The sequence below is a fragment of the Motacilla alba genome, chromosome 8 (genome assembly GCF_015832195.1).
Source record: "Motacilla alba alba isolate MOTALB_02 chromosome 8, Motacilla_alba_V1.0_pri, whole genome shotgun sequence".
NCBI classification, from domain to species: Eukaryota; Metazoa; Chordata; class Aves; order Passeriformes; family Motacillidae; genus Motacilla; species Motacilla alba.
The window spans coordinates 23,274,722-23,302,657 of NC_052023.1; the positions used below are offsets into that span (position 1 = coordinate 23,274,722).

The 27,936-nt window shown below is 40.5% G+C and overlaps 1 protein-coding gene across 13 annotated transcripts in view; it reads left to right on the top strand.

The window, feature by feature from the left end:
• The window catches only part of RC3H1 (ring finger and CCCH-type domains 1), a 57,261-nt gene that overhangs the window by 24,297 nt on the left and 5,028 nt on the right, over positions 1 to 27,936 (top strand). For 8 of the 13 annotated variants that reach the window (XM_038143992.1, XM_038143995.1, XM_038143999.1 and 5 more), the window contains exons 3-17: positions 7,155 to 7,275; positions 8,525 to 8,764; positions 9,901 to 10,076; positions 10,896 to 11,096; positions 12,238 to 12,370; positions 13,887 to 14,005; positions 15,700 to 15,812; positions 18,402 to 18,683; positions 19,001 to 19,218; positions 20,504 to 20,880; positions 21,917 to 22,048; positions 22,615 to 22,785; positions 25,458 to 25,668; positions 27,071 to 27,161; positions 27,275 to 27,410. In XM_038143992.1, the coding sequence (XP_037999920.1) occupies positions 7,155 to 7,275; positions 8,525 to 8,764; positions 9,901 to 10,076; positions 10,896 to 11,096; positions 12,238 to 12,370; positions 13,887 to 14,005; positions 15,700 to 15,812; positions 18,402 to 18,683; positions 19,001 to 19,218; positions 20,504 to 20,880; positions 21,917 to 22,048; positions 22,615 to 22,785; positions 25,458 to 25,668; positions 27,071 to 27,161; positions 27,275 to 27,410 (2,721 nt within the window). The remainder of the gene's footprint in view (positions 1 to 7,154; positions 7,276 to 8,524; positions 8,765 to 9,900; positions 10,077 to 10,895; positions 11,097 to 12,237; positions 12,371 to 13,886; positions 14,006 to 15,699; positions 15,813 to 18,401; positions 18,684 to 19,000; positions 19,219 to 20,503; positions 20,881 to 21,916; positions 22,049 to 22,614; positions 22,786 to 25,457; positions 25,669 to 27,070; positions 27,162 to 27,274; positions 27,411 to 27,936) is intronic. The other 5 variants (XM_038143997.1, XM_038143998.1, XM_038144001.1 and 2 more) reach the window with 2 other exon arrangements.

The following is a 27,936-nucleotide window of genomic DNA, read 5'->3' on the forward strand; positions in this document are numbered from 1 at the left end:
ATGTCTGCAAGAAGTAGTAAAGGTGCCTGGAACAGTAGTTTAAATCTTTATTTTGCTGGTGACCGTGACTTTTGTTAATCTAATTCCACGGGCTGTGACCAGAATGGGTTTGTTGTGTTTCCTTCCTTCTTCCTCGACTCTTAACTAGCCGTGCTCTGCCAAAAGGATGAGCTGGATGAGTGAACTTATTTTGTAGGAAGACATTTTTCTGTGGTAGGTTATGTGCTTTACTGTATTCACCCTGTGAGACCTGCGTTTGGTTGTCCCAAAAGCAGGAGGGGATGTGGGACGGATCTCTCTGGTAGCAGCTTTTATACAGCCTTATTTGAAACTATGCAATGGGAATACAACTTCCTGAGATGACATGTTACTCTAAATCCATATTGGTGAGGGGGGGAAGCCTGCTTGGACTCCCTTTTTTGCTGGAATAGGTACTGATGAGGTCAGTTGAAGTGGTGATATGAGGGGATGAGTGGCACTGGGATTGACAACAGCCCCAAGAAAGGGCAGGGATGTGTGGAGAGCAGGATCACCCCGTTCAGTTGCAGCACAGACTTAAGCTGACAAAAGCTTATGGATGTTAGATCATGGGTAGATCCCTGTGACCCACACCTTCCAAGGCTTGTGGACAGGATTGTGGTCTTAGGAGAGGAGGGATAATCCTGTCTAATTTATGGGTGAAGAATGAAAACATAGGTGAGATCAGTTACCATAAAGGATAACTGCTTTATTTTGTACTGCTCCAATGTCTGGGATAACTGAAATTAAACACAGCAGAAACTTCAATGAGATCCATCGTTTGTGGAAAAGGAAAGAATTGTGGAAGAGCTGTAAAAGGTGTGGAGGAAAGGGAGATGCTCTTATGTTGCTTTTTACTAGGTACTGTGACTTACAGGTCCAGGTGTGCTTTTGCCACTTCTTAGTTTATCAAGTAATATGGCTAGTTTGTTGTTTTTCTTCCATGGTGTATGGCATAGAGGTTATTTTCAGAAACTCAAAATCAAATGGTTTCTGGCTGTGCTAAGTGACTCATCCTGCTCTGCAGGAGGAAGCAGTGAGATTGTGCACTCCCATTTCTGTGATATGCTGCCATCTTTGCAGAGCTTTCAAGCCATATGAAATCTATGTTATTAAAAAGAAGTTACAATTCTCTTTCTCTCTTACGTGTTCTTCCTCTGTGCAGTTTCTTGAATATTTCCAGTTGCATCTAAATGTCCACATTTGTGATAAATGTCTTCCCCTTGCATTTTTTGTTGCTTTGTGTGCACTTGTTAAGCTTTATGAGAAGCTGTATGATAGCTTCAATTTGACCTCTGCCAGAATTTGAATTTTTATGAAAACAAGATTCTGTGGAATGAGGTGGAAATCCAGCCTTCTCTGTGTAGGTAACTGAGAATTTTTTTTTCTGGTTTTACTAGTTAGCCAGCCAGAGTTTTTCTTATACATATGTGTGAGGTATGAAGAAAGGTTTTATAGTATAGTGTTTGTCTCGAGAGCACTCTGAACTTTAGGTTCTGACTTTGCACTAATGACATCATTTTGTGCTCCCTTTTTATCTGAAAATTTTGTAGGATGAAGATTCACAGGACCTTGTTTCATCATGACCTTAAAGCTGCAAATGCCACCAAAAGATACATTATTCCCACCCCTGTTCTTTGCCACACATTTCTGATTGTTTGCTACTCCCAGCAGTCTGTTACCTGTAACAATAGCCATGGATCCTAGCTGGGTATTTATTACTGACCAACTTTCCCCTTACGAGACCTTTGAAGCACCTTCTCTGCCAGCTCCTCATTTCAAATGAACACGTGAATGAAATCAGTGTTCATGAATGAAATCAGTGTTCGTTACAACTCACTCTCCTTTCTCTTCCCTTTCCCATCCTGGCAGCTGTTGCAGTGTTTACCAGACCCTGGATTACTAGTAAATGAATACAGCTACTTTCCTGGGAAGGACAGGGAAACAATTGCTATTTTCCAGTAGACTGTCTAAGGCCATTTTAAAAAATCTTTTTAAGAAGAAGGCTTGCTTAAGGACAAATTAAAAAAAAAAAAAAAAAAAAAGAAGGTACTTTAAGGAAACTAGTGATTTTGAACTCTCCCATTAAGAGAGTGTACTCTTCTTCTATTTCAGCATAAATGGTCTGTGAGCAGCAATCCAGCTTTCAAAGCATGAGTAGTGGCAACTTCAGTTGAAAACACTTCCATTTGTTTTTCCACTTCTGGGTTTAGTTTCAGGAGCATGTATGTGTCATTACTGTCCCTTAATCTCCAACAAACCTCTGTACCCTTAATGTAGTCCAGAGACCTGTAATATTTTATTTGTAAATGCTAAATTCCAAAAAAACAGGTTTCATTTTGGAAGGAAATGCAGTAAAGCCCAACTAAAGCTTTTATCTGTGAGGGGGAAGAACAGTTTGTTCTTTCCCCTTTGGAGTGACTTCTGAGGAATTCACACATTTATACTTGTTAAATGCTTTTTTGCTGGAGGTGGAGGAGGAGACCAGGCAGTTTAAAGAAACAAATCTATTCTGCTGTGACTGGCAGCAGTGACAGGATTCCAGGGCAGGTCACTTTGGCTTTTGCACAAGTACAGCGAGTGAAATAAGCAGGATTGTACTTCTGAGGAAAACACTGAATTTGTCACACAGTCACCCAGGAAAGCAGTAACGTATTTCTCTGATGGTAGCATTCTCTCTCAAGACAGAATTTTTCTCTCTAATGGTGAAAAGAGTTGGTTTCTTACTTGAATTAGACTCTTCCTCAGTTTTCCCTCTCCCCACCCCTTTCTGAAATGAAACCCATTGCCCGGGTTATAGCCACCCTTTGTGTGAAAATCAACTGTTTCAGATTCTGATTTTCTACCTGCTCCCCTGTAGCGTGGTACACATCAACACTGGTTACAGGGGCTGTTCTGGAAGGCAGTGGTCACAGAATAGAACAGAATCACAGAATGGCTTGGCTTGGGTTGGGAGAGCCATCTCATTCCAGCTCTGTGCCATGGGCAGGAACACCTTCCGCCTGACCAGCTTGCTCCAAGCCCTATCCAGCCTGGCCTTGGACACTTGCAGCGATGGGATAGCCACAGCCTCTCTGGTTTGGTAGTTCAGACCATGTCTAGATAAGTTTTGCTGCATAAAATGAGGGGAGCAGAGGGATCATAAGGGGAAGATGAGAATTATTATTCCTGCAAAAGCTGGACATAGCTGAGCACCTAAGCAGGAGCTGTGAGGGAAGGGAGACACAATGGCCTTGGACACAAATCAGCAGGGCATTCATAGAATACCTTGCTTCTTAGACTTCCTGGGTAAAGGAATCACTTAAGTTTGTTTCTGTGAGACTAAGGTTTTGAATTTTAGTTATTCAAGCATCCACACATTACTCACTATATGTAACTATTTTAAGCATTCACCTGGCTAGTGTTTTGAAGGTACCTAATCATGAATCTGTCATGTAAGCTCTTCCCTCGTGTTTTTTTAACCATGAAACAGCAGCATGCACATTCCAAACAGGTGATGTAGAGTGGCAGAAATGCCTGTGGTGCTTTAATTTTGGAATAATCTCCTGCTGGACATGATAAACACAATTCTAGACGTTGGAATTGTACATGATGAGAGACTGGGTGATCTCAGCTGACAGCCCTTGCAAAAGAGGAAGGTTGAAAGTGCAGAGCTAATAGAGGCATGTGTGATAATTTTTTTTATTTTAATTTCTGATGAAATAAAGTGCCACAAAAGAGGAATTATCTGTGAAAAAGTTGTCTTTAATGTAAACTTTTGAGGAACTAAAGACAGTAGTCTTTGGGTTTTTTTTTTTTTTCTCTTGGCAGGAAGCAAATCATTCATTTGCAGGGAGGGGGAGGGAAATATTGCTAGAAACAGTTTTCAAACCATACAAAAAGAGGTTTGGTCTGTTTAACATGTTCTCATTCTGTGCAATTAGATGTCTAATGGTAATTACTGACAACTCAAGGTGACTTTCTTCATCAAATTACACTTAAATCATCAATTCAAAATCACTGCCTGGTATGAGATGATGCTTTAGCATTCTTTTCCGGTTCCCTTCCTTATGCTGTCATAACCTGTCTCTTCCCACAGCCACAAGCCATGCTGATGGGTAACATTCCACTGTCAGGATGCTTGCAGTCATTGCCAAAGCAGATACATGCAAAACCATCACAGATTTAAAGCAATTAAAGAGCTGAGATCATTTTTCCTGTCTTGCTCTCATCCCCTTTGGGAGGTGTTGATTACATGATGTGAATATATTTGCAGTGGAAACTGTCATAAGGGTGTGATGTCTGAGAGAACGGAATATGGACTGAGTGTGAAAATAATGAGCTCACTCTGTGGGGCATCTATTCTGAGGCTCCTGAGAGGCATTGTAAACAGCAGTAACCATAGGGTCATGCATGCTATTAAAAGGATATTTTGGGAAGGGGAAGTGAAAATGCTTTCCAGTTGAATTATTTCTCAGTTGTCTCTCAGCAGTTCCATGATGGAGCCAAAGTAAAAATTCACATTTCCTGTCACTTATATGAATTATGTCTTCATGATTTTTCTTTTGGTAGATGCTATTCTTACAATTATTCTAGCCCTAAAATATTAAAATAACTCTTGGACATGCGTATAATACAACCAGCAAAAGGAGAATTACTTGTAAATTTTGTTGTGAAGTGCACTGCATGAATAGTGTGTGCATGAGAACTAAATTCTCTTCTCCTGAACACTCCTGAAAACCACAGAAAAAACATGTTTTACTCTTCAGTACTACACTTACTCCAGCTTCAGATAAAAGTTTAATCTCTTTTGGGTTCATTTTGCAAACAGTGCAGTCGTACAAAGCATTTAGATTTTTACATTGAAGCTTGCCTTCGAAAGAGAAGGAATGGGAACAATATGCAGATAGTGTTTGAATAGCTTGATTAGCTCTTGGAAGTTTTTCTCTGCCAGCTTTTCCATGGGGGAGGGGGAAGCTTTCTGTTAGTCGCTAGACAGTCCTTGTGTCTCACTGGTGGAGTTGTGCTGTGTCTGGCATTCCAAACCACTGCTTTGAATGTGTGCTAAAGCCACTTCAATTCAGGGTGGAAATCCAGGGCTAAGTGTGGCTTCCTGTCCCACGTCTGTCCCGAGCCCCCTTTGTTTGGCGGGGGCTGCGACGCTGTCCCTGTGTTGGGGCTGTCAGGGGTGCCAGAGGGAATGCTTGCAGGAGCAATAGGAGTTGGTACCAAGTGTGTGACTGCAGGAAATAGGGCAGAGATGGTGCAGTGTCTGGACACATTCACTTGAGATGTGTCATTTGCTCAGTAAGCCAGTTCTGCTACGTAACTTCCCTGGCAGAAGCAGACTGCTAAAATGGCAGTGCCTTTGAAAAGGAGGTGTGGAATATTCTGTTAAGGGGCAGGCAAATATTGCAGGAGTTCATAATCGTTTCCCAAATCCCAAGAAACCACTCAAGATAAGGTTGTTGTGACTGTTTACAGCTGACCACTCTAACATACAGAGTTGCAAAATCTCCTTTTGCTGAAAATATCCTTGCTTACAGACACAAACTCTTCAAACTCAAAAACCACAATACCCCAAACAAATGCTGGCCCAAAATTAAAATCAAAACCCCACAGAACATTACAAGTTAACTTCCATCAGTGATAAGTGTCGAGGCTAATCTTGTTGTGTTGGTGTGATTGAACTTGGGTTTTTCTCTTTAGTAGCCACGGAAGCCTAGGTCAGACACAACCTCTGTCTTGTTTATATTGGGTTGTGATGATACTATGTTAATTCCAGCTAATATGTTGCATTTTGAGGTTTTTCTTTGTTACCTGCTGGAAAAGCAAGATAGTAACTTTTTATTTTGCTCTATGTGTCAAATGAGAAACTTAGCACGATGTCCCGGTTGTCTAAGGAGAAGTGTGATATGGTTGTAGCATTGCTTTTTATTAAAATTTATATAAAAGCTGTTCACATTGGTGATGGCAACCATGTATGTGTGTATATATATATATATATTTTATATATATTTGCTGCTTTTATTTGGTGCTGCCATCATAATGCTGCTCTTGCCATGGCTGGGTTACACATGAAGGTAAGCAGGTTTGTATCTGTATTTAACTGAAGCATTAAAGGCTTTTGCTTTTAGATGGAAGGCCTGGGTTGGTCCCTGTAAGCAGCTATGTGGGATTAGCACGCTGTTATTGCCCCTGGGATAGGGATTGACTTGGAAATAGAAGTCTGAGATATATTTGCACTTTGACAGTAAATACAAAAAGTGTTCGTGTTTAGTCTTCTGAGGAATTCCAATTCTCTGTCCTATCATATTGGGTTGACTGCTGAACGGTGATGTTGACAAGTGTTAGTACAGTGCTATACTGCACCCTCAAATTTGATAAAAGCTTTAAGAATTTTCCAAGAGGAAAGTAGAACCAAAATTATAATTTGGAGGGGTGGGGTGCAAATTCCTTGGAAAAATCCTGATTTCTGGTGAATGTCTGGAAGAAGAAATAAATGTCACCTGACAAAAACCCAGCACAAAACCCCAAGAATGTAGTTGGTGTCTATCATCAGATAAATACTCACAGGGTGTGTTCATATGCACTACATAGGATAATTTGGTCATTCTTTGTAACTGTCTAGTCAGAATATGTTCCAGGGGTGTCTTATTGTATTTGCTGCTAAGTCTTTCCTCCACTAATCTTAAGTAGCTGCAGTCTCTTATCCCTGGATGATTTTAGAGCTGTGAGGCCTTAGATACAAATTTGTACTTACCAGCAGACCAGGGTTCTCCTCTTTTTTTTTTTTTTTTTTTTTTCTTCTCCCTGAGTTTTTTGGCCAGTCACCTTTGGGGATGTTTCAATGTGTTCTATTTTAGCTGAAGTTTTATAGTTCTAGGAAGTGCCATGTTAAGCCTTCTGCTTCTAGCTCCTTTCAGCCATTAAATAAAAGAAGTGTCTTAAACATGAATCCTGTATTTTTGTTTTCATTTTCACTGGGGTTTCTTATGCTATTTATTCAGTAAATAAGCTGAAAAATGCCAAGTAATACAGCCAAATCACAAAAGGAGAACAAAACAGGAAATGTGACGTAGTAATAAATGTTTATAATCATGGTTGCCACTTATTTATGCATGTTCATAGCAGATGTACATGTCATCTCTCTTCAGGTTCCTGAGCAGCAGCCGATTACTTTATGCAGTGGAGCTGAAGATACCAAGCATTATGAGGAGGGCAAGAAATGTGTGGAAGAACTGGCATTGTACCTCAAACCACTCAGCAGTGCAAGAGGTAGTTCCTGCAGTGCTTTCTTGGAAAATGAAACAAAAAACCAAATAAGATGCAAAATAAACTATCCAAATTATTAGTTAGTATGTTTGAAAAATGGATATAAATCTAGTTTAGAAACGAATTGAAACAGATTTCTTAAACATTAAGGTGGTGTTTTCATGGAGGGGAGTGGGATATAAAATTGAAAGGTCAAAAATAATTCAGAGAAAAGGCTGAGGTTTTTGACCATGCCATAGTGAGTTGAGACAAACTTTGATTTGATCTTTGCAGAATGAGTAAAAATAGTTAATTTTGCCCTTTTTTCAGTTGTGCTTTGTGATAATTGTAGTGACGCAGCTGTTCTGTGCAAGATGAATAAACTGATATGAGAAAGTTACTATATATAAGATAGATAAGGAAGATTATAAGTAATACTTCGTTTATACCAGGTCAAATACAAGAGCTGGGTCAATCTGGGTAATTCTAAGTTAGCAAATCTGCACTGTGTTGAAGAGTATGGATTTTATATATATTACATGTGCTGGATTTGGACAGTCTATCAGCCCAAGTAGTGAAGTTGAGCGTCATGGGCACTGGGTTATCAAAAATGGTTTTTTTGAGGAGCTGTTTGAGTCTTTTGTGACCAGTGCAGTGTGACAGCAGTATCACTCTGGGAATTGGTGGCCCAGTGAACAAGCTCTGGCTGTAGAGCAAACTCAGCACAGCAGCTGTCTGTCTAGTGAGTCACCTCTTCCTTTAACCTCAATTAGATGGCTCTCAGCATGTTTGTGATTCAGAGTTTTGGCACAAAATTAAACATTACCCAAGCAGTTCAGGACTCATGTAGGCTCTAAACCAAAACAGTGAAGGTACCACATGTAGGCAAGAAACTAAATGTATTCTGAAAACAAACAAATGTCCAAGTGATCCCTAAAGTCCATGAATAAGGGATGAACTGGGAATCTGTATGGGAGGGTGTGGGACAAACTACCAACATGGGAAGAGGATTCATTAGAGGTTCCATCTTCTTAAAAAGCCAGATCAGTCAATCACAAGATTAAGCCTGTGGGGAAGCTGACTACCAGAAAACTGTTTTTCTTGCCAAGTGAAACAAGTGAAATGAACTTACGATATGCCTTGCCTAGTATTCCCTTTGACAAAATGGACACCAGGAGAGCTAGGTTTGCACTTGTCCAGTACAGTCACTGAAGACTGGCACAAGAAGAGGAGTATGAGGTAGTTTATTATTCTGTTTCATTTTGTTTTGAAGGTGTGGGTCTCAACAGTACTACTCAGAGCGTGCTGAGTCGTCCCATGCAGAGGAAGCTTGTGACATTAGTCCATTGCCAGCTGGTGGAGGAGGAAGGGCGGATCAGAGCCATGCGTGCAGCACGCTCGCTGGGTGAAAGAACAGTCACAGAGCTCATCCTCCAGCACCAAAACCCTCAGCAGCTCTCCTCCAACCTCTGGGCTGCAGTGAGAGCCAGAGGATGCCAGTTCCTTGGGCCAGGTAGGTGACATCACAGTACCACTGCTGTACTAGAAGCAATTTTGAATTGAGCCATTGATAAATGGCTGTCCAATTGCCCATGGGATTTTATTAAGCAACAGCCTAATTTCTTAATAGTAGTCTTCAGAATTAATTATGTGTCTGTTGTGTTTTCTTGTATTTTTAATGCTTTTTCAAGTCTTCTGTAAAATTCAGAATAGGTGTCCTTTTTGTCATAAGATAAATGCCCAGTTGCTATTCCTTGAAGATCTTTCTTGAAAAAATAAGGTTACTGGAAGTGACTAGCATGGCTTCTTTTCCTTCTTAGGGCAATAAACATGCAAAACAGTTGTAGGGATAGATTTTTTATCGTTATGTGTACACATTTTTAAGAAGTTTTGCATTTATAAATTAAATTCCTTTGCTTAAAATACTGGAAGGAAATCAATGTTGCTTAAAAAAAATGAAGTCTCGTTATTGAAAACACAGACTTCATTTGTTGAGTCTTGAAATATGAAGTCAATTTCTTAATGAAAAAATAGTGAAGCTTTTCCTGACTGAAAAAGATGAAGACTAATTTTGAGATACTAACTTTCATACCACTTCAGGGAAGAGAGAGGTTGGTTATGTAGCAAAATAGCAGTGCTGCAGCCTGGTTGATTGGTGTGGGCGCGCTTTTTTTTTTTTTTTTTTTTTTTTAATTGCATGGAAATGAACCTTGCTCTCCCTTAGCCTGTCAGCTTTTTCTTCTGGGATAAGTGTGGGATGTAGGCAATACACTTTGAAAACTCATATTGATAATCAAGAGATGTATAGACAGGAACCTTCTTATCAGATGATACCCAAAACAGATGTTGTTGTAGTGGTAGTAGTAGTAATAATAATATTATTATAATTTATCATTATATATTATATTAATGATAATAACATTGAAGGTAAAAAGCCATGTTTTCCCAAGTCACAGTCTGGGAATCTGGAGGGGTTCCTTCTCTCTTTGCTCTCCCTTCTTGCTCCATTCCTTTTTTTCTCTGGGTTTGTGTGTCTGTTGGTGGGAGTTTTTAACTGTTAGCACAATTGTAGGTGAACAAGGAACTGCAAAAATTTTACTTAGGCTTCTCTCATTCTTTGTCTCTTTTTACATTTCCCCTGACTCCCAGCAATGCAAGAGGAGGCTCTAAAGCTGGTTCTGCTGGCTTTGGAAGATGGATCTGCTCTGTCACGAAAGGTCTTGGTTCTCTTTGTGGTGCAGAGACTAGAGCCGCGATTCCCTCAGGCTTCCAAGACTAGCATCGGGCATGTTGTCCAGCTCCTTTACAGAGCCTCATGCTTCAAGGTATGAAGAATTCTGCCCAGAGGTTTTGTAATACTATGAAAACCATTGGATTTCACCTTCAGCTTTTATTGTTTTGTTACATTAAATGTGCCTAAAAATATGTGTAGTTAGAGGAAGTATTGCTCGTTAAGTCCCACATGAATTTAGAGTTCTTTGTCATTCAGCTGTGATGGCAGTGTAGGCTGAAACAGCAACTTGAAGCTGTAGAGGTGGATTTTGCCTCTGTCCAGTTTCATAGAGGTACTGTTACAAAACCTGGATGTAAAGCAGCATACTTAACTTCTTGGAAGTGGCTTAAAGCCAGAAAATCACTAATTGTGTTAATCAGTTGTGGTGTGGTTAGAACCAAAGAAATAGGAGACTTTGGGGTGTCAGCTGTATGAGGAAAAACTGCTTAATGTACTTCATGGTATTTAATATCTGTTACTAGATGCTCAACCTGAATGTCATTTACTCTTGCTAAATGAGTAGAAAAATGCTTTGTTTTTGTTAATTGTACCCTCGAACAAAATTCTGCGTTGCAAACAAAATATCTTGATTGAAGGTGTAGGTGCTGTAAAGTCATTTGTAAGTGTGACACTTTGACCGATGTGTGAGTCAGAGTCTAAGTAAGCAATGCTTTGTGTCCATTTTATAGTGGTTCCACTCTATGGAGTGCGTATTGCTTTAGTAGGAGCTGGTGTTCACTGAGCGGTGTCATAGTTGATTTTAGTTTGGGAGAAGGACTTAGATGCTGACTGAAGGCGTCACTTGCCTCGGACTTCACGTAATCTTGGGCTTATCCTACTTAATTGTATTTGGCTCATTTCTCCTTCCTAGGTGACCAAGCGAGATGAGGATTCCTCCCTGATGCAGCTGAAGGAGGAGTTTCGGACGTACGAAGCTCTGAGAAGGGAGCACGACTCACAGATAGTTCAAATAGCTATGGAAGCGGGTTTGCGCATTGCACCAGACCAGTGGTCCTCGCTCTTGTACGGAGACCAGTCTCACAAATCCCATATGCAGAGTATCATTGACAAGGTAAAGCCACCTAGAATCAGCCCAGTCCATCTTGTTTGCAACTGTAGTAGATATAAATGTTTGTAACGTTGAACTTAGAAACTGTGTCCACGTGGACTTGCCCGTTAATCTTTTGTCCTGTTATTTCAAAACCCGTTATTGTCCTAAATAATTAGAATATATATTTGTAACCTGATGAATCTTGCTTCCTCTGCCATCTGGATATTTTTGCTACTTTACTTCTTTCTGCAGATGGAAACCCACAAAGTTTAGCTAAATAATTGGGGGTGACCTTTATGAACAGCTGATAAGTGCCAGTGGAGTGACAGAGGCTAATGGTCCGTGTTTCTGGGTAGTAAGTTAGTGCATAAGCTGGGAAAAAAATGAGTCCCCGTGTCTGTGAAGACAGAGAGGTGGAAGCACATGTTGTAAATAAAATACCTAAACTCTGTGTTCAGATCTTTCTGTGTTCAAAAGCAACATAGGATAAATGGGCTTTTAGATTAGGGGATGCTTTTTTAAGTGCCTAAATTAGGTGGGACAAGCTGAACCTTGTTGAATGGTTATGAAAGCTTTGAAACAGCTTTGGCCGCTGTGCAAGAGGATTAGCTTCAAGATAGCTTCTGCTGTGTATTTATGCCTTTGCCCACCTTTTGAAGTGTCCTGCCAAACATCTCGTGAAGGATCTAGGTAGAGTTAACAGTTTTAAAACTGGAATTGAGTGATGTTAGGAAATAGAATGTTGCTAGCTATCTTTTCCTTTAACCATCTTGTTCTTTATTTTCTGTTTGCTGTACTCAGTTTAAAGCAGGGTGCAAACCTGTTGGTTTGGGGATTGGAGATATTAGACTCTCCAGAAATCTAAATAAAGTATTTCCAATATGGCTTATTTTTTTTTCTTGGGTAGCAGCACTACACAAAAGAAATGGGTTTTATTGCTAGAAATAATACCAGCCTTTATTTTGTCTTTTTTTGAAGTGTAATTTAATGCAATGTCAAAGCACTGTGCATTCTTAATAGAAAGGGTTCACTGGAATGAGCTTCTGTGAAAGATGTTTATCTCCAGTTTTGGAAGACAGTTCTTGTGAGCCTGTGGAGCAGCTTTCAGAAACCATGAGGATTGCTATGCCTGTAGAAAGTTAATGATGATAATTTTTTTAAGTTGCAGACCCCGGCCTCGTTTGCACAGAGCGTTCAGGAATTAACTATTGCTCTTCAGAGGACTGGAGATCCAGCTAACTTGAATCGTCTTAGACCTCACCTAGAGCTCCTAGCAAATATTGATCCTAGTCCAGGTAAATCTGGGTGTTTTTATGAAAACCTTTACATTTAGCAAGATGAGCTTAACACTGTTCAAGGATTGAAAGCTGATCATCAAGTGTAAGGAAAAGTCCTCCTTACTCGTCAACTAAAGAGTTTTGGATTCCAAAGTAGAATTTTGATAGATTGAATAGAGAGAAGCTAGGCAAAAGTCAGTCTAGACAAGAATGGTTTGTTACTGTACAGAATTCAGTATTTTTCTTGTTCATAGGTAATTCTGCAAAACTAGGAAAGAGTCTGGCAGGTAGAAGATAGTTGCAAAGAATTTAACTGGGAAATAGAACCTAAATTGTTGACAGAGGAGAGAAAGATAGAAATTGTTGGAAAAGTCAGCAGTGCTGTAAGGATGGACTACCTGAGAGAGAAGGGAAGGAACAGAAAAGTCCTCTGGCTGAAGTCTTACTTTATACCTGCTAGAATTTGTAAAATCAATATTGTATGTCAAAATAGTAAAATGATATAAACTACTACTTCAGGAGATGAAAAATTGTACTTCATATTTGTTTAAACAAGCAGAAGTTAAACTTCCTTTCCAATGAGGACCAGTTGTAATTCACAGCTAAAGGAGATGCAGTGCTTTCTTCCCAAATCTTTCATACTGAAACAAGCTGGGGATAAACCCGTGTACTGCAAATTTGTTTGCAAAAAACTGGTATGGAAGGTGGCATCACTAATAGCCTTCCTTGATTTCAGTAGCCAAGTCTGGTCTTTGGGGTTTTTTCTGTACTGTTGAGTTGCCTAAAGAACAGCAGAGAAGCATGTTGAAGTACTTCTGGAAGAATTTAGTCCCTGTGAGTGGAATATAATGTCATTAATTCTGCTAAAGATCTTGAAAGGCTCTTTGAGGTACAGTCCTTTGCAGCAGAGTGTGCAGGCACATAGTGGGAGTGTCCGCTGCTGGAACAGATTCAAAAACTTGGAAAAGTAAATCGGCTAAAAAGAAAAAGTGCTCCTCTAGAATTGAGACTGTACAATTTATTCACAGTGTTTTAGATGGTAGTCTGATTCATAGACTGGCCTTGTGATGTGTTTTCCACATGAGAGGCATTAATTTCTGTTGCTATTCTACATCTGTGCCTGTGTAATCAGGCCAGCGATGACTGTATTTGTATGGAATAATTTTACCTTCAGGAGTCTGAATGCAAAGAGGGATTTTCAACCTGATGTTTTTCTTAATGAGAAGAGTTTGTACAGTGCCTTTACTCTGGAGTTCTTGTGAGATGAGAGTTCTTCTAACAGGAAATAATTTTACATGCTAATAATGGTCTTACTGGCTCATTTGGTATTTTATGCAGATCAGTCTTAAGTTTATAGATACCTCTATTCTGTAAGAGCTAAATGTCCCAGAATTAAGGTGCTGAATGCTTTCTATCTTCTGATGAAATGTTTTTTATAAACTTGGCTAGTCAAGTTTTGTGATACTGTTGTGAGGTTTTGGAAAATCTTTCTGATTTTTCTTTTTATATTTGGTGTTTGCTGTCCATGCAATAGATGCTCCATCTCCAACATGGGAACAACTGGAAAATGGACTAGTTGCTGTGAGAACTGTGGTTCATGGCTTAGTTGATTATATCCAGAATCACAGCAAAAAAGGAACAGATCAACAACAGGTAAAAGCTAAATCATTTGGGCAATGTGTACCCCTAAGTTTTATTGGCTGTATCCTATAGTAGAGGTTTACTAATGTCTGCTGGAAAGGTTTGGTTTGACAAGGAGCCAATTGAAAACATCACTGCAATTCATATTTATCAAAAAAGAAACAAGAAAGGAAAAAGTGCTAAACAACACATACTTACCTCCAAAACCTGTGGAATTGATTTTCACAGCTCACTAGGAGGGAAGGAGAACATTCTGATCCAGCTGCAGGCATAGGGAAATGAATAACCTTCTTGAGCAGAGGGTGGGGAAGGGGCATTGGATGCTGCTGTGGTTTGTGGGAATTTTCTTGGGTTTGTTTTAATGTGACATATTTCAGGTAGCTGGCTCTTTGTTAATGAAATCATCCTTATACCTGTGCCGAGTGGTCTGTCAAGCTTGAAGATTTAAGAGCAGTTGATATGAAAGTGCAATCCAAGTTCCTGAAACAAATTTTTTTGTTTCAGCATTGACAATATAATTGTATATAAACTTATCTCATAGTTACCTTATCACACATTTCTTTGATGTCATTTTATTGTGCAGCTCAGTTGATATAAATGGTGCTGAAGTACAGCGCTGCCTGTCCCAGTCCTACTCCTCCATCACTTTGGCATTTATCCTCTTGGAGAGCTGGTTTGGGGAGCTCAACTAGTAAAAAGATTATCTCTGCCCAAAAAAAGGGGGCAAAATTGAGTTTAGAATAATTAAAGAATAAATAATTAAACAATAATTTCTGCTGTTTCATTTTTTTGCATTGCTTGGGATGGATAATGAGCACTGTCACCAGCAAAAAGAAAAACAGCAGAAATGCATAAGTGGGAATCTGGGAGGGGAAAACATCAAGAGTTTTTGTTGTGTAGAGACTGTGGTACATGCTGTGCTGCTTGGAAGGGAGCCCAGAGCTTTGTGAGTAGGAAAGGGATGTCTGCTGAGTCTGGGTAAAGTTGCACTACCTGGCAACAGTGGCCAGTGAAAGGCTGTGTGGCTTATGTTCACTCTGCCAGGATCTTCTCACTGCAGTAGAAGGCAAAAAACCCCGAAAACAAACGAAACAAAAACAAAACAAACAAACAAACCCTCCCCAAACCAACCAACCAAAAAAAAAAAACCATAAAAACAAAAAAAAAAAAAAAAAAAAAAAAAAAAAAAAAAAAAAAAAAAAAAAAAAAAAACAAACAAAAAAACAAAAAAACAACAACAACAAAAAAAACAGCAGTTTGCAGGTGACTTCTGACAGATATACACCTTTTGGCTTCTCAGAAAGCATGTTGACTTGTACACACCAGTCCCTTGGTGGAAACTGTTGATAGGGTATATCTGATTATTGGTAATTTTTTCATCCTGTATCTGTTTTGCCCACTTACCTGTGTCCTAGAATGTACACCTGTGTTCCAGTCAAGCTCTCCAGTAAGGAGTTTGAATAAAAATGCTGCAGAGAACTGAGAGTGACTTAGTTGTCGAAACATGTACTCTTGAATCTGTTGGTTCTGTTGAAGAACCAAACACAAGTATTTCAGGTTTATTTCATGTCAGGTATTTTAGAAACACTTAAATTTGAGGAACTGTCAACAGTCAACCATCAGGCCTTTGATAAGATGATCCATTCAGCTTGGTTAAGTGCACTTTCATGTTCAGGTATCTCACCTGGTTTCTTTAACCTTGTCAGCCCCCTCAGCACAGCAAGTACAAGACATACATGTGCCGAGACATGAAGCAGAGAGGAGGATGTCCCCGGGGGGCCAGCTGCACCTTTGCACACTCACAGGAGGAGCTGGAAAAGTAAGTGTATCTCTAGTAGTAGAAAGCAGCCCAGTCTTTGTTTCATCTTGTCTATAAGAGTTATTTCTTATATTTAGGAATGAGGGGGAAAGGAGGTATAACCTGGCTGTTAAACTAGTAAGAAGTAATGTGATAAACTTGTAACAGTCATCACTTAGATTTTGGAGCTACTTGTTCTTCCATGCAGCAGGATATTTGCTTTGTTCATCCGTAATGCAGCTCTCAAAGTTTGATGTTACACAAGTGTTACCCAAAGTTTTTGGAGGTGGGCTGTTTTCCCTACTTCTTGAGTGTGACTAAACATGCTATGTGAGGCATTCACAGTGGCTTTTGTTTGGGGGTACTTCTCCTCTTCCCTTTTCATTCAGGTAGGTTCCTGGCAGTTTTCCAAATTAAGGAATGTGTTGCTAGCTCTCCAAAGAGCTAAAAACAAACAATTCAAGATTTTTTTCCTGCAACAATTCTTTGTGCAATCTGTCAAAAAGCTTCATGCCTTCAATTGGTTACATCTGTTGTTGTAGAGTAAAAAAATGATGCTCATATCAAATTTGCAGTCTAGATCCATTACAGATTTAGGAGGGCTACCAGTTATTCAAGAGCAAGATGCTGTTGTTCTGCAGGTTGTTTTAATGGGTTTTTTTAAGTAAAATGGATTATTGAGGAGCTAAAAGAAACAAATACAGTAGTATATTAGCTTGTTACTTGCTTTTTGGGATAAAATAATTCAAAGAAAAGGTGCTTTTTAATGAGTAGAATACTGCAAAGGCTCGGAATTGGCATGCAGTGTTTCTTTTTCATTTCTTAATCTGAAACTCAAAGCATTAATGTCAGTTCATGGCCTGTATGGCCAGCATGCTACATAGACAAAACACAAAGAAAGAGGAGCATGTGGTGTTAGAATGACAAAGACAGTTATTCATATGAACAAGGAATAGGACTTTAGTACTTGTGTGTTGCAGAAACAGTTGACGTTTGCCTTCTGTCACCATGCTAATGAAATGGAGATTGGTAGTGCTGCTTTGGGATGATTTTGTTGACCTGTGGTGGGTCAGTGTTACACCTCTGAGCCAGTTGTATGTATCAAGGACTGTTTGTCAGCTTTGCAGGAGGGGAGAGGCCTGTTGTAGCCAGACTGACTTGCCTGCCTTGGTTCTAATGTTGTCCTGGGCTGAAGAGAATGTTTGTTCAGTTTCTGTGGGTGGTTGGGGAGCTTGGGAGTTTTGATTGTTCCTTGTACCTTTTATCTTTGCTTAATTCCTTTAAGTAGCTATTGTGTTAGCACTCCTCCTTTTAAAAATGCTTAGTGTGACTAATGTGCATTGCTGTTGCTGCGTGACTCCTCTAGCTCTCTGTATAGCTTTAACTTAGGAGGAAGGTTATGGGGAAACGTGTGGTAATGCTTTAGATAGCATATTATAGTCTAAACTTGCTTAAACAGCAGCTCATTCCCCTCTTGACAAGGGTCAAAGACCCTGTGTGCATAGACAAGCTCTGAACTTTTTAAAAATTAATTTGTGTTCTGCACATGTAGAGACTGCAACAACATCTAAAAAACAAAACAGCCCCAACAATAAAACCCCTTTTTACCTCTCTTGTGTTGCTGTTAAAGCACGTGGGCAACTACAGAGATTATCTAAAGATTGAGTAATCAGTCAGCTGCCACCTTTTTCTGCAGTAATTTGTATACCTTCCTAGTCTGGGTTCCCATCTCATTCTGACTGTTATTTATGATACAAAAGTAATCAACCCTGCTGAAGAAATACTGTTTGCTTCTTGTTTAGTGAGAACACTCAGGTCTGCAAATATGCTCTCACACTTGCGTTCTGGGATCTGAACTAATGGCAGGGTATTTAGTGGAGGACCTTCAACTCTGGAATTTGTTCTCCGGTACCATTGGCCTACTGGTTTCTGTGGAGCTTTGGTTAAAATGCCTGTATTTTTTCAGGCCTTAGTCAGAAGCAGATTTTTGGAATTGCTGCATGTTCATAGAGTTTTTATCTGTGCAATCACTTTATCAAAATGGTGTAAGCTGCATATCGATATAGCAACATTAATCTTAAAATGTGCTTTAAAATATATCACATGGTAGTAAACATTTGGCTTATTATTGCACAAACAGAGCAAAAGGGTATAACTTCATATTCTTTCATTTAAATTTTATGCTATTAGTTTCTTCTCTGAATAAAACATGCTTGAACAGTCGGTGATTCTTATTCTGAAGCTTGTATTACTGTATTTTATGTGATAATAGTACTTTGTGATGCTTGGTTTTGGTTTTCTTCTCTTGAGATGCAAATGTGTAAAGAAAGTAGGATTTGTAAATTTGCTGTGTGAAGTTTACCTGTGAATTCTTGATGTACTTGTCATTAAAAGTCCATTCTTGTTCTGATTGAAACTCCAATTAATAGATCAACCAGCAGGGAAGTTGTCTTCTGAAATGTGTTTTCATAAGCCCCTTGAAGAATTTGAATAAAAGGAAGCTTTCAGTAGAATCCATGTTTGAGAAATCTTGAAAGTACAGCTCCTTTTATTTTTTTGTTTGTTTGTTTGTTTGTTTCAATTTTTGATATGTGGTTTCTCTTTCTGAAGATTCCGTAAAATGAACAAGCGTCTCGTTCCCAGAAGACCCCTTAGTGCTTCCCTGGGCCAGCTGAATGAGGTGGGCCTGCCTTCAGGAGCTATCCTCTCAGAGGAAGGGGGAGTGGACTTGCCCAATAGGAAAACTTCTGCTCTGCCAAATGGAATTGTGTCAACAGGCAGCACAGTGACACAACTGATTTCTCGAGGGACTGACTCCGGTTATGAAAGTGCCCTGAAGCCTGGGAAGATGGACCATCTGAGTAGCAGTGCCCCTGGATCCCCTCCTGACTTGTACGCCTCTTCCTACCTGTTGTTCAAATTGTTGTGTGTGTAAATGTGGAGTAGAAACAAAGTAAGCCAGTTCTTTAAAAAAGAAACAGAGCTGGGGTTGTGGTTATTCTTGTGTTTGGTTGGGGTTTTTTTAGTGATTATGTAGCAGAGTAGAAAGCTAAAGCTCTGAACTGTGTTAATTCCCTGATTGCTTATATTTTGATTGGAGAAGGTGATAGAAGCCTTCAGAAGGTGGAGTGTAGACAAATAGCAGTGTGTTAGAGTACAGTGTGCTATATCAGGCCTTAATGAACAGTGCCATCTTTCCACTTCTTTAGGCTGGAATCTGTTCCCAAGAGCTCTATTTCTGCCTTGCCAGTGAACCCTCATCCCGTGCCTGCTCGGGTGCCAGCAGATCTGCCCTCGGTGTCTGTCACCAAGCAGTTGCAGATGGTACCCCGAGGGTCTCAGCTGTACAGTGCACAACAAGCAGATATGTTTTATCAAGACCCCAGGGGGGCTGCCCCATCGTTTGAGCCAGCGCCCTACCAACAAGGTAAGATTGACCAAGCTCTTTCATCCTCATGCTGATTTGAGTCTTTCTTCCCACTCTGGCTTTTATGCCCTTTAATTGAAGTTTTCTTACAAATTACATGGATGAAAGACACCAGTATAGTGATGTGATAATAAAATGGAAATCAGCAGGATTTTATGCCTTGACTGAAGACATCAGTGCATGTGAAAACAATACCTGTATCTGTCCAAATGTTGCAAGTCCTTCTGTCTTCAGTTTTTCCTAACTGGGCTGGAGGAGGGATCCAGTATGGTAAACCTTAATTCAGTTTGACTCAGGGAAAATGGAAATAAAGTGCATGTGATCACTAGAGATACATGAAATTAGAGAAGGGTGTTTACAAAAAAAAGAAAATGTCATAAAAAAGGAACTAAGAGGAAAAACTTAACTATCAAGAGAGCACGTGGAGAAAGATAATATTGAAGGGGATTAAAAAGAGAAGGTTTTGGCTATCTATATGAAAACAGAGAATGATTCTTAGGCAATGTGAGGTCGCAGAGAGAAGTGAGATAAAGTGAAGTTAATGTGAAAGAAAAATAAGCAATGAAAGACCAAAGGAAGTTAAAAGCAGAAAAAGTTCTAGAAAGGAAAGGTGAAATGGGGGAAGCCATTTCTGAGAAAGTTGCAGAGCATTTTGAAGAAAAACAAACTACTTACATTTGTTCATTATGTGCCAGTGAACATCTGAGTTGTCCACAAAATCTGATGTCATGCACATATTCGTACTTATTTTAAAATTATCCAGAGATCCCAGATAGAATAATAAAATCTTGAGGTAACCAGGCAATGTGATATTACAAGTCTTTGATGATTTACAGTTCGGAAATGTCTTTCTCCTGTTCAAGACATAGAACAAATCTCTAGACGACTTTAAATCCTAATAATCAAAGTTCCTTTACCCTGACAGTGACTCTGGTATGTTGAGATAAATTGAATTCAGTTACATGGAAGAAGTTGTACAGACCAATCTTCAGTTTACTTTTTAGGTCTTACCTAGCTGAAAGCATTTGTAGCAATCTGCAGAGACATTCTGGAGATGTCTTTCTGTTCCGTGTGCTGGCAGGGCACCCGTGGTGGGCTCAGTCTCACCAGCTCTTCATCAGCTACTGTAACATTGACACCGTGCTGGTATCTTAGGGAATTACACTACCTCACTCGAGCTTTGGATCAACTTTTGCTTCTTCAGGGTTTTCTGCAGTCAATTTTTATGGACAGTTGTGGTAATCGCTTTCTGTGTCTTGTGTTTTTCCCCCTTGCCTCGCTTCAGGAGTGTACTATCCCACTCAGTCCATGTCTCGCTTTGTCCGACCTCCTCCATCAGCCCCCGAGGCGGGTACGCCGTACCTGGAGCACTACGGGCCGTACCTGCCGGAGCGCGTGGTGAGCCCGCAGTACCCGCAGCCGCAGGGCTACCCGGCGCTGGCGCAGCCCATGTACCCGCCGCACTACGACGGCCGCCGCGTCTACCCGCCCGTGCAGCCCTACCAGCGGGACGACGTGGTGCGGGGCAGCCCGGTGCCCATCGACATCCCGCAGGCGGCCGTGCCCCTCTACGTACCTGAGGCCAGAGACAGATACCAGCAAACAGAGCCTTATTGCCCGGTGGCTCCGCATCTTGGGCAGATCAGACCTTCGTGCCACAGGGTATGGGTTCAGCGCTGTGTTTTTGTAGTTGTTTGGAGAGAGAAACTATAAACTGCTTGGGGAATTGAATGTTTTTGTACTAAGGGAGTGGCTTTGTGAAAGTCTGAACTTGAGGAAGTGGATCAAAAGCTGGAAGGTATTGTAGTTACTGGTCAATTCTGCAGTTGAAATGATGTTAATATGTAAAAGTAGGCTGTTTTAGTGCTCAAAGTAGAAAAGCATTGTAATTCACTTTGGAAATCTCCTAAGTCTCTGACTCCTCCAGCAAAGATTAGGCTAAAGAGGGCTACTCAAGTGCGGAGTAAATACAGCGTGTGGAAATGGTCACATGTGCATTCTTGTACTGCCCATCTGTGACTGACCGACTCTGTACCTCAATAATAAACATTAAACATACCTGCCTTGATAAAAGAATTAAAAATTCTGCTCTTCTGAATTTTTTCTAGTTAGATAGCTAAGTGGAAGGTCTTCCTGTTGTTTACAAGTTTACAAATTTGTTTTGATAACTTACCAGCTGGAATTGAGTTCTGTAGAATAGTTGGACTTAAGTAATTCAGATTAAAGGCTCTGAATCCTATTGCTGAGTACAGGAAATGTTTTTAACATAACTTACAGATTTATCAGTTTGAATGTGCTGTGTTTGTGTTTAATTCTATTGCAAAGTGAATAATAAATGTGACTAGTGACCTGTAGAGTTGTATCAATTTACCCTACGTGACTGTAATGGGAACTTGCCATGCTGAACATATGCCAGGGAGAACTTTGCCAAGGAGTAACACATTGCCTGTTTGTGGGGTGTCTTGAACTAAGGTTGGCCAGTGTAAGAACATGTATGTCCTGCATGGAAGCTAACAGGTAGACTTAAACAAAGTGATCATTATTTGTTACTTCAGTGATACTGTGTATCCTCTGTATTTCCCTCTCCTTGCAGTACATAGCTGCCTTATTTTCTTCAGGTAGACATCACTTAGGAAATTATTCATTTTGTACTTCAGTGCTTCAGGAGCTCTGAAACTTTTTCCTGTCTTCATTTCAGCCTCATCCCAGCCTGGATGAACTTCACCGACGCAGGAAAGAGATCATGGCCCAGCTGGAAGAGAGGAAGGTGATTTCTCCACCTCCTTTTGCACCATCACCAACCTTGCCTCATCCTTTTCACTCAGAGGAGGTAAGCGTATTTTGACGAAACATGAGATACTGGCATGTTTAGAAAATACTTGGGTGTTTACGTGCTGATAGATGTAGACAACAAGAAAATCGGAACAATACAGCATTGGCAAGTGTTGGGCAAAGTAGATTTTGTGCCTAGCTGGGAAGCCCTTGTAGTACAGTCTCCAGTATTTCAGCTGGCTGTTGATCTACCACTGGTCCTAAGCTCTCTGCTTTCAGTGCAGCCAAGAACATTAATTTAGAGCCATTACTAATTGAAGTAATCGCTCTTCACAGTTACCAGACTTTACTCCTGACATATTTAGGATGAAGTAACAGCTTGATATTTATTTATTTTTTTAACCAGTGTTAAAATATCACCTTTGAACTGGCCAAGTGAACAGTCAGCACTGGGAATGTAGCCAGGGGCTCAGAATTTCACGCACTTCATGTGTTCTCTGGCCCAATTCCAGAGGGTGATGTTTCTGATAAAAAATAATCCTGGTGGTGTTTCTCAAGTTCATTACTGTTGAAGTGAACAGGGATGGCTGTGAAACTGCTTCTTCCCTTCACTTACAGAACCAGATTTTTGTTTTTGTACAGTACTTGGATGAAGACCTGAAGGTAGCTGGGAAATACAAAGGAAATGACTACAGCCAGTACTCTCCGTGGTCCTGTGACACCATCGGCTCCTACATTGGAACCAAAGATGCAAAACCCAAAGATGTTGTGGCAGCAAGGAGTGTGGAGATGGCGGTATGCAGGGACAAGGGGAAAACAGAAGACGAGTGCATATTTCTATGGGTTGGGGAGGACTTTCATTTGCTTTCCATAATAATGGCAGTGCTTTTATTTAAACTCAGAGGTGCACTGCAGTCACAGAAAGCATTTGCAGTGTGTGAAGCACTTTGTTTTCACAGTTGTGAACAGTCCTACCCTTGTGTAGCTGGTACAAAATTCTGCATATAGTTGCAGGATAACCTCTCTGCTCTGAACCCATAGATAGCAAGAATATTGTGCAAGGGTTATTCTTTGCACTTACTTGGAATGCAAAAATTACTCAGTCCTGGCAGCTTGTTGATTAAGCATGTCCGTCTGTTGCTGCCTGTACTTCTTTCTGTCAGAGAAAGATGCTGTAACTTAACTTTAGGCAATTAATTCCTTTTAAGGTGGCTGTTACTGCTATTAAGGGTGTTGCTAGTTTTTACTTGAAGGACTGTGATTTTTGGCCACAAGACTACCCAAAACTTGCATGAAGTTTCTTTGTAAAAACACAGTAAAAACTTTGCACTAGGCTGGTTGTTCTTGAAGGCAATTTCTACCTCTGTGCTGCTCCATTTTTGCTAGGTCAGTGTTGCAAAATGAAGGGGCTGCTTGGATGTTACTATTTGGAGTCACGAATGGAGAAGAATGTAAAGAGGAGTCTTACATTCAGTTTCTTCCTAACACTCAGGCATCACTCAACATGAGGAATAGGCTGGTAGCCCGTGCACGTAGCAAGTCATTCAGGCTCTTCAAGAGGAAAGACTGTTTAGCCTGAGGAACTATTTTACAGAGATTCATCTATTCTCCTTCACCCCCCATCTGCCAAAGTGATCTATTGACTTGTTTTTGTATTGTTGGAGTCATGGTGACCTGTCTTTGGCCAATGGGGGGAACATTTCTTAGAAGAATGAAGTCACCTGTTGCAACCATTTAATTAAATCAGATTTTTTTGGTTCAGCTTCTCCTCAAAAAGGTTTCCCTTTTCCCCCTCTGCCCCATTAGAATTAAATTTGTCTTTTTTCTGTCTGCTGAATTGTTTTCCTCTTAAAACTTTGAAGCCACTGTTGGAAATGGACCCAAAAAGGAGGCTTTCTCCTGAAAAAAGCAGAGCAAAAAATTGCATTTCATCTGCAGCTTTGGCCTTTTTACCTGTCCTCTTGCTCTCAGTCCTACACAGTGTGGTTGCCTGGAGTTATCACACTGCCATGTTTGACCTGGGGAAGTACTGAGATTACTTGGAATCAGCTTATTGCTGTCCAAGTGGCATCATCTAGGAGTGATAAACAGCTCTTGGCTTTCATCCCTGCTGCTAGAAAACTGTGTAAAAAACCTGCAGCTCAATTACAAGTAATAAGGTTCTGAAGAAGTAACGTCCTTTTTCAAGGCTAAACAAAGTATTCTTCTGCCCCAGAGCTAATTTTCAATAAGCAAAATGGGATCTTTGCTGCTTTTCAGTTTTTGTCTCCTCACAGGAAAAAAATTATCAAGAGACCTTTACTGAATTAATTCTTCAGTGTTTTTTTTTTTTTAATCATTCATAAGAGATTCCTTTTTTGAAGGAGAGGAGTAGTATCATCTGAGTGCATAATGCTGAATATTCTGCAGATACATGCAGCTTTACTGAGTAAATAGAGTATTAAAATTGGTACTAGCATCCTATGGCCTCAAGATTAAAATTTTTTTTTTCCAGAATTCCAAAGTAGATTTTCCCTAATGTTTCAGTTTCCAAGTATTACATTTCTTGAGTTTAGCTTCCAACTTAGTTGTTACTGCTATTTTCACCCCTTTATTCCTGCCTCAGCTATGTTAACTGTTTCTAGCAATCATTATCCCCACTGAAAGCTTGCAGAGTTTTATTTTATTATTGGACTATACCAAAGGTTGTAGCCTTTAGACAATTTTCTTGGTGTAGTGGTCCCACTTACCTTGCTCTTTTTGTTCTACTGTGCACAGTTTTACTTCTTTAGCAAAGTCTTAACTTGATTTTGGAAATTCTTACCATGTTACAGTTTCTGGTAGTCAAGAGATAGCTTCCCTATTTAACTCAGCTCTTGGAGGAGAGAGTGAACACTTTCTCTCTTTGTATACTGACCCATGAAGGTGTTTGAGTCTGAAACTCAGTTAGAAACAGCATGTTCCAAACAGTACTGCTGCTTTATGAAAAGTGCCTGAAAAGATATACTAGACATGTCCAAGTAAGTGCAGTACTGAAAAATTCCCATTCTGAGTCATTTGCAGGCTGTTACACATTTCTTAGCACTGGGCTTCAGAGAAATTTCTTTTTGATTCTAGAAGGAATGTGTATTCCTCAGAGATGCCCAGTGATCTCTTCTTTGAGTTTATATGAGGGGAGGGTTTTTTCCACCTTCTCTTCCCATTAGACTTTCTCTGACACATTTGCTGCTGCTCTCTTCTTCTGGATTTGATTACAATCGATTTTGCAGCTTTTTCACTGTGGTGTAGTAATGGTCATCTTAAGGTAGACCATTAAGGAGACTTCCCCTCTGACAGTGGAGTTAGAAACTGAAGAATAGAAAAACTAGTTGAAAAGTGAAGGGAATAGAGAACTCGAGAGAAACTAACTGCACTCAGCAAATTGTTGTGAGAGGAATGTGTCCTGTTTTGGAATGAGTTTTGGAGTGCCTTTTCCATGTCTTGTGCAGAATGTGGACAGTAAAGCCATGCGTGAGCAGCGACTGGACATGCAGCGACGAGCGGCCGAGACGGGGGACGATGACCTCATTCCATTTGGAGACCGACCAACTGTGTCAAGATTTGGGGCCATCTCCCGTACTTCCAAAGCCATGTACCAGAACTCTGGGCCCATGCAGGCCATGGCAGTTCAGGGAGCTGCCACCAAATCCATCATTTCAGGTATGATCTGTGCTCTTGCGTTTTGCTGGCTGTTGCTGTTTTCTTTACTGCTATAGTGTTGTACAGGTTGAAGACAAGCCCTGTAAGCTTGTATCTTGTCTTAGAGGTTCAGCTGTGGTGTGTGTTAATGCCACTTGAAATAACTGCAAGTGGGGCTGTACTCAGAAGACTGAATTCACAACAAGGTTGCCACAGCTTTCTGAGATCACTTGGTCTGGGCAAGAGGAGGCTGAGGGCAGACCCCATAGCAGTCTACAGCTTCCTCCTGAGGGGATGCAGAAGGGCAGGCCCTGATTTCTCCCTAGTGACCAGTGATAAGAGTGGAGCTGTGTCAGGAGAAGGGTTAGGTTGAATGTCAGGAAAAGATTCTTCCCTCAGAGAGGGTGATGGGGCACTGAACAGGGAATGGTCACAGCCCCAGGACTGCCAGAGCTCCAGAAGTGTACGGACAGTACTCTCGGGCACAGGGTGGGATTGTTGGGGTGTTTGTGGAGGGCCAGGAGTTGGATTCCATGGTCCTTATGGGTCCCTTCCAACTTGGGATATTCAGGGGTTCCATTGCGTGTTTGTGCATACACAGTGTATTTGTTAGTGATATGTTGTTGCTGTTTTGAAGAAGTTACTTTGTTCTGCCAGTCCCTCTGATAGGAAGCTTATTTTAAATCTGTAGCAGCTGAATGCAGAAGCCTAGCACTTTCCCAAATACACTATGCAAAACTATCTTATGAAGTATTGTACTGCTGTTTTCCTGCTTTATGGGTAGCTGCTCCTGCAAACTTAATGCGGCCATTGTCTTGTGTACTGTTAGACAAAGCAAAAAAGTGGAAGTAGTTCATTTCCAGCACATCTGTTTTCTAATCACGTGTATAATATGGCCTTCTGTCTTACTCCAAAACTTACTTTCTTGAGGTGCACTGCATAACCTTAAGAAAATATTGAATTATTATATTCCCCCAAACTTGCTTCTAGCTCTTTCAGGCAATAATTTTTTAGACTTTATTACAGGTGAAAACTTAATCTTTAAACTGTAGTTACCGAGGTATGTCAGAATTATCAATGAACTCCTGACTCTTTTAGGAACTTCAGTAGTAAAAATAACTGCAAACATCATGTGTGTAAGTTTTGTTCTGTGTTTGCTCATCTGCCTGAGTATCTGAAGTCCTTCACAATCCCAGACTCTGGAAGGCTGTCACGGACTGTTAGACATACAGGAAGAGTTGTGTATTAGACATGTGAGACCGGTCACAGAGTATTTCTGTGTTTATTTAATCAGAAAAAATGTTCAGCTTCTCATAATTAGCGGGCTGGCCTTTCTTCTTCTCTGTCTAGTTCTGTGTTGGCTGAATGACTGAAAGGGTGATTTTGTAGTAATGCAATGTGGTTTTCTTCTGTTCCCTGGTAGACTACAGTCCTTACGAAACCCACGGTGGCTGGGGAGGCTCTCCATATTCTCCTCATCAAAATATACCTTCTCAGGGACGTTTCAATGACAGGTAGGATTGCTGTACTTCTTCTTTGCCTTTTTCTAAATTTTCTTTTATCTATTTTTTTCTGTGCCAGTGGAGCAAAGATTTTTTTTTAATCTCTTTGTTTTCTAATCCCAAAGGGAGAGGCTGTCCATGGCGGATGTGGCTGGTCATGGGAAGCAGTTGCCCTCAGCTGAACGAGAGCAGCAGCTGCGCATGGAACTGCAGCAAGTTGACCATCAGATCAGCCAGCAGACCCAAATGAGGGGGCTGGAGGTTTGTACCAGCATTTGGAGCAGAACTGGGGGGTGGGATGGAGGGAGATGAGGCTGGTAAAGCCTTTCAGGGGCTGACCTTTGTAGTGATACTCGGTGGCAATACTTAATCCTGTGATGCCAAGCATCAGGGCTGTGGTGCAAGTTCCAGCCTTTCTGCTTAGCAGCAGAATCTTCCCTGCACTTCACATGCACATCAACACCATCTTTGAATCTGCAGTCTGTGCTCAGTCTTGTTTGCTGTCATTCTCTTTTTCACTCCCCCTCTGTTCAGCTCTACTCAGAGGCAAACTTGGGGTGTAGGAGCCTGTTCTTCTTGACTTTACTGCTGTTGGAAATGTCTGATCATATGTACAAAAAGCCATGAGCTTCATCTGTTTCATGTTTGGCTTTGTGTTTGTACCTGTTTCTTCCTAAATAGCACAAGCCACAAGAGTCAAAGTAAATATATAATATATTTAGCTTGAAAAATTAAGGCTTAATATTTTATGGCTCTTTGCTTAGAAGAAATGTAGCATAAGGAAAGA